At 46.7% G+C, this 10280-nt stretch overlaps 1 protein-coding gene across 1 annotated transcript; it reads right to left on the bottom strand.

Moving 5' to 3' along the window:
- Positions 1 to 3619: 3619 nt before the first annotated feature.
- Positions 3620 to 6722, bottom strand: GHRH (growth hormone releasing hormone). Its single transcript, XM_069871954.1, has 5 exons — positions 6643 to 6722; positions 5684 to 5815; positions 4707 to 4811; positions 3966 to 4103; positions 3620 to 3683 (listed from the first exon to the last, which is right to left on the bottom strand). Exons 1-5 carry the CDS (start codon positions 6720 to 6722, stop codon positions 3620 to 3622), a joined length of 519 nt encoding a protein of 172 aa, XP_069728055.1.
- Positions 6723 to 10280: the final 3558 nt, after the last annotated feature.

The raw sequence follows: 10280 nt of genomic DNA, 5'->3' as shown, positions 1-10280 counted from the left end.
ACTTCTCGGTTAATTACTGCCTTAAAGACTGCTAAGCAGTGTTGAGGCAGCAGACTGGAGCTTTATTGAAGGATGTGCTGATAGTAATAACCAAAGGCCAAATTCTCCTCCTGATGAGCAACTTCCACATGGGAAACCTAACACTTGTTCCCTTCTGTGCATGTATGTGTTGGCCTCTGCGTGTCCTCTGTCAGATGAGTTTCTATAAAGGTCTTTTGGCAAAGGACCTTTATGAAGTGTCTTTTGGAGATCCAAGGAAATTATATCAACCAGCAAGCATGTGGGAGCTGGATCCTCAAAAGAACTTCATATGTGAGAGACATGACTCTACTCTATAAAAGCCATCTTGCCTCTTCCCCACTGCAGTTCACGCTTAGCTCACTGTTTCTGTCCTTTGTAATGGTTTCTACCTGTTTGTTGATTGTTAACATTATCCTGGATGCCATAGAGGTTTAATGAACTCCTTCAGCCTCCTCTGTACTCCTTTAAAATCCAGATCTGAGGCTGCAGTGGAGTCCTTTGGGACTAAAGGAATTTTGAGCAAGAAATAGTTAAGCTGCTATCCATAGTATTTTACCCTGGTGAGTTCTTTTTGAGCCTCATATTTTGTTACTGCTCACTCATCAGCTTTGGTTTACAACTTATTTTTCCTCTTGATGTTTCATGCTAGGACAGATCCTCCAGTACTTTCCCTGTAGAGCTCTGGCATGATATGCAAGGAGAGCACACATGCCAAAACAAAACAATGAAGTGCTGCAGTGATGTATCAGCTCTAAGCTGTGCGTGTTGCTATTGATTTTCTACCTCCTTGGCTATATGTTAGGAAGGGCTGCTTTTATTCTTTTGGCCTCTTATTCTTCAGATATTTTCTGGTTGGCTTTATTTGTTTCTGTATTTAATTTCCCAGATTTTGAGCATTTGTTCATTATCTTGATGCAGATGGAGCTTTCAGAGGAGCCCCATTGATTCTAAATAGCTGCTGTCACCCAGCTGTTTAATCAGACAGAGTTAGGTCCTTCTAAAGTGTTTTTGATAGGTCTTTTGCTTTTATTTGGAGTATCCTTCTTCATGTTTGCACTTCACGCAACTGTAGTTTTTTTTGCCACCATGTTTACTCACTACTTTAGGAAGCCAGTTCTTTTTTATAATTCCTTTCCTTGGAGCAAGTAAGTCCTAAAGGCTTCAGGTGTTAGCTGTTACAGCACAGGTTTACAAACCCATTTTGAACCAGGTCTACTGAGGTGTTTTCTCTTTGGCGGGTTCTCTAGCTGTGCTGTGAAGCGGAGGGATGGCTTATATCTCGCTGTGACAGCCGCGGGAGGGTTACAGACTGCCCATTAGGGCACTTGCTGCTGTCCACAGCTTCAGTGATCTCTCCACTCCCCCTCATTGCTTCCCATCCTGCTGGGCAGTTAATGTTTCTTTCTAGTGCTAGAATTGTAAAACCTGAACAGAGAGAGTAATCTGTAAGGATTTGATACAAGTATGAACTCATTTCCATGCATGCTGGAGCCTGCTGTGCTAAAACATGGCTACCTGAGGAAAAATGACATGGTATTTACTGTAGGATGTTAAGAAACTGTCCAGGTACAAGGAGGGCTGATTTCAGAGGCCAGAACATGATTGGGGGCCACTATTTCCAGCCTGGTCTTGAGTCACTGGTGCTGGAGCTGCTGCCCTCGTTAGCCCAGCTCCAAGTCATCCTCAGCGCACGTGGTCACTGTCTTTGAGTGACATCTTCCATTCTGGGCCCAGAGTCAAGATACTTAACATCTCAACAGACAAAGAGCCATCTTGACCTGCTGTTGGACAGGTTTATTTAGAACAACTTTTATTTCCTGCTAATGATGGGAGAGCAGACCCCATCTGATGCTATTTACATTTCTGAAGACGTCATTATTACACAAACGGTAGGAGAACTGGGGTGACAGGGAAGGAAGTTGCTGTGTGAGATCGCCGGGTTAATAACTTACTTTACTGAAAACATTTACAGTTGAAATCAAAGCTATGATGGAGTTCAGAGCCCAGGGATGGCCAGTTGAATCAAAACATAGTGACAGCCCAGTCTGATGCACAGGGATCTCCTTTAACTCTTGCAGAGCTGTAGCTTCAGTTTGGACACCTCAAGGCTGAGCAGTAACTGTAGCTGAGTTTTTTAGGGTTCAGGTTTGCTGCCAGGGTTCTGTATCAAGGAGTGAGGCGGCAGCAGCCCACAGCAACATTTCTAATGGGTGGTAGATATGTGGATCCAAGCTGCCTGTGTGGTTGTGCCATCAGCATCTATTTAGAGGAGGCTGTAATCAATTTACTAAGTTCCCTAAAGGTACCTTTTGGTGGCCTCATGTTTATTAATCAGGCCCTCAAACGGTGATGACTTGGCAGAAATTTTGCTATGCTTCATGATTTGAAAGCCTTAATTAGTAGCCAGTATATCCCCAGGATTACAAGTGTACCGGTTGTTTTCATCTTTATATGGAAAGCAGCCTGAGATTAAACCATAGAGGTATTTTCGGTCTGATTCAGTACACAGAGAAGAATTTAGAGAATGGTGTTAAATTGTAAAGACTGAGGTAAAGTAAGTAGTGCATCAGTACTGCTTTCCTTTAGATGCGTCTGAGGAGTTTATGCATCAGCTTCCAGCTGGTCACATCCAAGAACGTCTTCATTGCTGTGAAGGGCTTACTGTACAGTGAGATCCAGGAGCTCTGAATTCTTCTGGACAGCCGGAGGAAAAAGGAGAATTACAAGAAAACTGTGAGGATACAGAGAATTGGGGTTTTTTCATTCTTTGAGGACTTTTCCTGGCTGACCTTATTTGTGGAAAGGTAACCAAGTTAAGCATGGCAAGAAATGCTGAAATGCCATGCTCTCCCAGCTGAATCCATAAGCATGATTTATCTAAGTTCTGATCTTCTCCCTCTTCCCAGCCCTGTTTTTGTTTATCATGCACACAGGTCTCTCTGCACCCCGTTATATTGTGCTGACCAGGGTTGGGCAGGTCTCATTTCTGAGGGACAGGGGAGTAAGAGGAAGCTGCTTCAAACAGGACAATGGATGTTGGTACAAGCAAAGGTATTGCCAAGGATGAACTGTCTGCTCGCCCTCAGGCTCCAGGGCTGGCAAGATTTAGAGTGTAATTCAAGTTTCACGTGACCACTTTGAAGAGTGAGAGGTACAGAAAACAGTAAGACTTCTTCTCTATTCAGTGCAGGGAAAACCTGAAACATCCCAGGGATCTAGAGGCAGGTTCTGCTTCTCGGGGGAGACTTTTCTCTGCCTTCAGCCTAGCTTAGACACTGGGGCACACAGTCTTAGATAGCTTTACAAGGCTGCTTTTGCCTGCTGCAAGCCTGTTCCTGGACATCCACATGCAGCTTCACAACACTCATGGTCTATCTGTTCAGGCTAATGGGACTATAAGTACTTGTCAAAAATGATTCAGAGATTTTTCCTCTTAAATTGCAGCAAGCATCCTTTTTCAGGGACAGCAATAAGAGTTGGCTTTGCTGATGGAGAGCCTTCAACCTGCTTGAGCAGTGCAGTAGCAGCGTGGCAGGTACAGAACTGAGCAGGGAATGCTACTCACCAGAGCATGGGGAGATGAAAACGCGAGAGGTATTTACATGAGCTTAGCCAGGGTGCTGGGAAAGCCTTCTAACCGGCTGCTGTTGATTTCCTGAGGCCTGTGAAAGGAGAGAACAGACCAGTGATGACACAATCATGATTGAGGAAAAGATTCTTTTTTCTGTTGCTGTTTTACTGAATCAGGAGTGATGTGCCAGCGTGTGCAGCCTGGCTCAGGATGGGCTGTTCCTTATCTGCACCCTACTTGCCCATGTAAGGGAAGGGCAGGGTTGTGAAGTCAGGTAGGAGATTTATTCTTTCTCCCAGTGTACCTGAAAGACAGCAATGAGGAACTTGTCTTATTCCTGCAGTGAGTAGATAATGAACTGATTCCCACCTACCTTTGATTCTGCAGAATGGCTCCCAGGAAGTCCCTCAGTTCCATTTGTTGGTGGTAGCGGCTGTCCATCAGGATGCTGTCGGACTGGCGCCTTGTCAGAAACCCGTGCACCCCTTCTCCTGGGCTGCTCTCGCCGCTTCTGTTACGCAAAGATGAGAAACATCTTTGTTTCAGAGGTGCTTTTTAGTCCCTCACTCAAAGTTTGGCTCAGGCTGAGCAGCACAGCAGCTGCTGGGTCTCAGCCAGGGGCCATTCTGCTTAATTTCAGCAAGAAACTGGTCAGTTGTGTTAGGAGAGGGATTGGAACTGGGTCATGTCTGACTTGTTGGTTTATTTAGTGGCATGGCTGATCTATGTAGCCAAAGCTACCCGAGTGGTAGTGGAAAGGCCAGGAATAACTGTTCTGTGTTCCAGCCAGGTGAAGGATAACTGTTTCCTACCAGTGAAGGATCATTGCAGCTAATACTTGCAAATATTATTTCTTGTTGATATTACAGTAGAGCTCTCAGCTGATTTCACACCAATAGCCTCAGAGGAAAGGATTAATTAGGCTCCTTAATGATAGTTGTGATTAGGGGGATCCGTGACGCGCGGAGGCAGGATATCTTTTGAGATGTGGAACAGCAGGAGAGATTGCTTGTGTTGCAGTGGAAGGCAGCTATTTCTGCTACATGCATGAAAGAAACTGCTGAGTATAATAAGCAAAACATTAGCCCTAGGACAGCAAAGCGCTGTGGCTTACCCGAGCCGCTTGCCAATGATGGTCTGTAAGAATTTGCGGGCGGAAATCTGCCCCAGGAATTTTCGGTAGTTGTCAGTGAAAATGGCATCAGCGTGGCGCTGTATCCTAGGGGTGAAAGACAAGCAGAAGGTGCATTCTCTGAGCTAGCAACGAACCTCCCTGGTGAGAAATAGATGTTTCAAATGTCAGAATACACCAGATGTAGCACTGCTGAGACCAGGGGCAGGTGACTGCAGCAAAAGCCTCTTGGTATTGGACTGTGTTAGTGTTAGAGGGTAAAAGGATTTGAGAGAGCTCAGACCTGACAGGGAGGAGGCAGCAGGTGAAATACAATGTCTGTTAATCACTATCCATGCTAAAATAAGCAAGGAGAAACCTGCAAACCACAGGTGGGGTCAGAGCCACAGGAAGGGAGGAGGAGAGCCACAGGCTGGAAGAGGGCAGAGCTGGGGCTGGGATATTCCCGTGCTCTGCAGCAGTACCTCCTGGAGAGCTGTGTCTGGGACCTCCAGCAGGTCTCTAGCCTGTGGTCAGACCCAGGCTCTCAAAAATCTACCGGTAAGGGAAGCACAAGCTGCTTGGCTGGTCCCCACTGCTGTGAAGTTTAGTCCCCTGTGCTTCAGACAGCAATAACCATCCTCCATCTCCTGGCAGGGGTGGAAAGGAGAGGCTCTAACAACCGTACAGATGGATTCCCAGAGCTTGGTGGAAAATTATGTTCCCTGCAGGGAGCGCTGGGCCTGTGACCCTGCCCCTGTCAGTATGTCCCAGCTGCTGGGTGACAGCAGGACGTGGCACTGGCCATGGGTGACAGTGAGGTCCTAGCCTCCTGCTGTGGTTGCAGGGCTTAGCTGGGTTCTGCCCCTGGAGCCTGGATTTTGTAGTGCTGATGGCACTAAGTTACCTGCTGGTCTGTTCCTGAGCTGGGGGAAGATCCTAACCAGCTGCAGCGCGGGGCTGAGAGGTGAGGTACAAACCTTTTCTCAAAGGGGTCTGTTAACAAACCCTCTTCATCCTGTTCCTCTGCTGAGAGGTTGTGGCTCTGCAATGGGCTGCTGTGCTGTAGCTGCATGCTCATGGCCTTGCCAGCAACTGGCCCTGGGCTGTACCTGCAAGACAAACCCAAGTCGTACTGCAAGATGTGCTCAGTTGCCAGTTGGGGATCCATCTCCTTGACCACTGCTCCCTGTTCTCCTGCTTTTTTCTTTCTCCTTTTCCCATCCTCATGTCATCAGTAACATCATAAATGTCTGTCATTCTGCCCAGCTAGAAACTGCCCTGAAGCTATTTCAGCAGTGAGAAGATGGTTGATAGAGGTGCCCCAAACACGCTTTTCCCCTCACTGAGTTCCCAGCACTGTTAAGCAATATTCCAGCAGTTCTGGTGTTGTTACGCCACGGCTTTGGCCCAAGACTAAAGCATTTTCTATGAGCCACTGCAAATCCACATGATAGAACCCAGTTTTGTGCTTCTATTGATTTGTAGTACTAGGAAGTAATATTACAAGTTCTAACAGCTGATGAGGAAATATTTGAAATATTAATAGGCAGCTCTTGAGTTCACGTAGTAGAATGTCTGAAGTTCTGATTTCAAGGCAGGTGGCCTGCTGGCACAGATTTTAATCAGTGGTGGAGCTGGAGGTGCTGGTTGCCTTGGAGATGCCAGATTTCCCTTTATAGGACCCAGCATTCAATTCCAAAACCAACTACTTGGGCTGAGATATTCCATGTCAGGTGCCTGCCTTGTTTGGAAAACACCTCTAGGCTAGCAGTGTTCTCAAAAATTAAGCCAGGGTAGAGAAGTAGGTTTACCGATATGCATTCAGTTCATCTGATTTCAGAGGTGCTGGCAGTCTTAATTTTGCATGTGCTTATTTTTCTCAAGGTCAGGGGTGAGGCAGGGAGTGACAGCATGGATGAAACACTCAGGAGCTTACCTGAGAGCTGGGTAGAGAGGAGAGGAGATGGAGCATGCGACTAAATGCAGGAAGAGGAGCAGGGTGGCTTTATCCAGCATCTTCCACCCTTTGGGGTCACCTGAAATGCAGAGCAGTCTGAGTCAGCGCCAGTGAGGTGCTCAGTGCCAGGAAGGGAAGCCAAGCGCCACCTTTGTGTTCTCAGCCCCACTGCTCACTTATAGGCACAAAGGGACTGGAAACGTGCCTCCTTATCTGTGGTTGTGGTGTTTCTCGATGCAGAGATGCCTTGATGTAGCAAAGTCTTGGTTAGGGCATGCAGTTCCCGGAGGCAGTGGCTGTGGGACCCCTCAGGGAGCTGGTGCCTCCTTTGGGTTGGGAAGCAGGGCTGATCAGCTGCGTTTCATGCTGTGGGACCCCCTTATTGACCTGTCCCTGCACTGTGGTTGAAGGAGAGCTCTTGGGCTGTGATGGGGATCACCACTGGGCTGTGAATACCAGTGTAGGAGCACCTGGAAGCGAGCAGGCAGCAGTTAGCAGAGGTTGTCAAAAGTAATGGGACCATCTGTGACCAGCCCTGGGATCTATCCTAGAGATGTGTCTGCTCACATGGCTGTACAGCACGGGTCAGTGTGTAACAGCCACCTAGGCTGCCTTGCTGGCTGCCCAGGGATCAGGGAGAAGCAGAGCAATCCAAAAGCCGAGAAGTAACCCTGGCAAACCCACTCCCTGGAGACAATAGCGCTGAGTATCATAGAATCACTTGGTTGGAAAGGACCTACTGGATCATGGAGTCCAACCATTCCTATCAATCACTAAGCCATGCCCCTCAGCACCTCATCCACCCGTCCCTTAAACACCTCCAGGGAAGGTTTGATTAGCCTGAACAGAATACAGGCTGCTGCTTTGGTCATTGTGTTTGAGTATGGGGGGCCTGGGCCAACATGCATCCCTCTGGGAGAGCAGAACTGTGTGGAAGGAGCCCCCGGACTACTCAGCAAGGAGCCCACGTGCTCTGAGCATCTGCTTCAGTGGGAGGCAAGGTGGATTTGTGCCGTGTGTGTCTGCCCTGCGACACGGCTGCGGTGCTCGGCGTCCTGGGGCTGGCTGGAGCGCTGCGAGTGACTCAGGACAGAGCCCTCTGAGGTCAGACACCCTCCGGAGCTGGGCATGATGCTTTTGTCATTGGAAGCAAGGGACAGAGGAAGGTATTTCAGCATCGTCTCTTTCTGAGTTTTGATTTAAAGCAATTGATTTTTTGCTCAGAAAGGATTCTTTAAGAATGTGGATAGAAATCTTTAAAATATCAAGCTACCCTGTTCCCTGTCTTATTTTGCACAAGAAAAGAGCAGAAAGATGTTTGATCTCCATAAGAGAGAAAAAAATCACTTTTTTTTTTTCCAAAACCTTTCAAATGTATAACAATACTGTCTTGCAAAAAGAGCAGTTTCCAAATGGAAGGGTTTGGTTCATCTTCTAATTTCCCAAGCGAACTTTCCAAGCAGTGGGTTTTACTGATGATGGAAGGGGGGGGTTATTCTGATGGGAAGTGAGCATGGCCAGAGCTGTCTGCTCTTTCAAGAGGGGAAAGTCTGATTAAGGACTGGTGCTTATGTGAGTGGTCTTGATACCATGGAAGTTAATAACAGAATTAGTGGTAGTGCCAGAAGTGCATGAACAGACATGAGCAAGGCGGTGCGCTAAGAAGCAGGGTTTCTTATCACAAGTTCATTCTCAGTCCTGTCCCTGCTTCCAGTTGCTTGTGCTCCCAGCCGAGGGACTCCAGGCTCCAGCAAGAGCTTCTTGCATACACAAAGTTAGCATCCCTTGCCCCTGAGACCTGGTCTCTTACAGCACCAGTCTGGCCCTGCAGAGACCCAAGGAGTACTCAGAATCACTTTTTTCCTCCTCTAAGAGACTTACAGGGCTCCTGGTTTTAGGACAAATTTCCTGTGTGGTTTTTTTTTTACCTTCTTTTTCATTTGAACTTGAAAAAGCCTGCCTCTCTTGTACCTCACCTCCCTACATATCTCCAAGACAAATCCCAAATCAGATCTCTTTCTAGATAGAAGTGACACAAAGCATCTGCCAAGGGGGTACCAGGAGACTGTGGCACCAGCATCTATAGAAAGTGCCAACCAGGAGATTTAATCAGTACCAGGAACTGCTTTGTGAGCTGAGAAGTGAAATATCAATGTAAATTAAAAGAAACCCTAGTCCAATGTTGTCTGCTTCCCTCTTTGTCTTCCTAGGTGTCACTTTCTTTCTGTATCTGGTTTCTCTTCTTTGAATGCTGGGTTTTCCTCCAGAACCGCTTTTTATCCCCTGGAGATTTTTTTTTCTCTTCTCTGCTATTACTTTCTTTGCAATGATTTTTTTTTTCCAGTTTCTGGTTTTGCTTTTCTTCCTCATTCTTGCTTTGTCTTTACTCCTTTCACTACAGTCTGCTTCTTGAGTATTTCTGTCTCCTTTTCTCCCTTGAAAAGGAGCTTGAAATGGAAGTTGTCCGCCCCTTCCCTGAACTGTCTGCTATTTCAGGAGAGAAGCTGGGGAATTGAATTGTACCCTGTGTACGGGCAGCTTGACAGCTCTTCAAAACCTTGTCCCTTTGGAAATTCACCCGAGGTGAGGGACACCTTACTTTCCATCCTAGCAGCATGTGAGAAAAGGATTACTAAATAAATTCCCCTTAAGATGAAGAGCTTTTAGCGCCATTCCAGCAGATGAAGCATAATAGCTTCGTTCCATCCTGTGCAGCGCCAACAGCAGCATCATGACAGGGATGTTGGAGAGATGGAGAATTATTACTGTTTCTGAAACCTTAACCTGATCAGTCTTAAAAATACCACTCTGTGGATGAAAAAAAGCTTTTACTGTGCCTGGTTGTTATAAAGTTCAGATCTTATAATATGAAATGCTACATCAGAAAAGCAGAAATCCTTTTAAGTGCCTTGCTCTGCCCCGCTGTAGCAGGCTTCGCGTTATCCGTAACACACTGTTGCTTTTCTCCTCACACTTTGGTTTGGCTCAAGCATGGTTTTGTTGATGGGTGAGTAAAACAGGGCTCATTTTCCAGGGTGAAAGGAGCTCGCGGCAGCAGAGCAAAAGAGGAAAACCATGCTACAGCTAGTAAACGTCTAGCATGTTTTTACAAGGCTCAGCTATAGTATTATTCTATCAATTTGCATCTATCCTATAGTTCAATTATGGTTTTATTCTGTAACTTAGTACAAAAAGTCTTGTATGGTACAAAGGATACTGTACGTGGCAAAGACAATTACTGATGCCAGCTTTGATTGCATTTCAGTTTATTTTGTCTCCAATTTCTAACTAGACGTTATCTTGTTAAATGCACATGCAGAGACTCACACTTACCGTTCCCTTCAGAAACAGGTGCTTCCTAGATCGGCTCCCACTCAGATGTTCTCTTCCCCTACTGCAAATACAACTTCTTCTTTGTGAGCCCTGCTGGATCGGTCCCCTCCACGCTGAGTCTGGGCAGGACCTGGGATATGTGCTGAGCAGGGAGGACACTCTCGGATCTCTGGCCAGCTGTCCTCTGGCTGCCAGGGAGGTGTATCTCCTCTTTTTATACCTGTGCTCTCTCAGGAGTCCTGTGGGCTTCTACGCGTCAGAGAATCAATTATCCTTCTGAATTT

The sequence above is a fragment of the Phaenicophaeus curvirostris genome, chromosome 18 (assembly GCF_032191515.1).
Source record: "Phaenicophaeus curvirostris isolate KB17595 chromosome 18, BPBGC_Pcur_1.0, whole genome shotgun sequence".
Taxonomy (NCBI): domain Eukaryota; kingdom Metazoa; phylum Chordata; class Aves; order Cuculiformes; family Cuculidae; genus Phaenicophaeus; species Phaenicophaeus curvirostris.
Note: the sequence above shows the minus strand (reverse complement) of the source record. Positions and strands in the feature narration are given on the sequence as shown.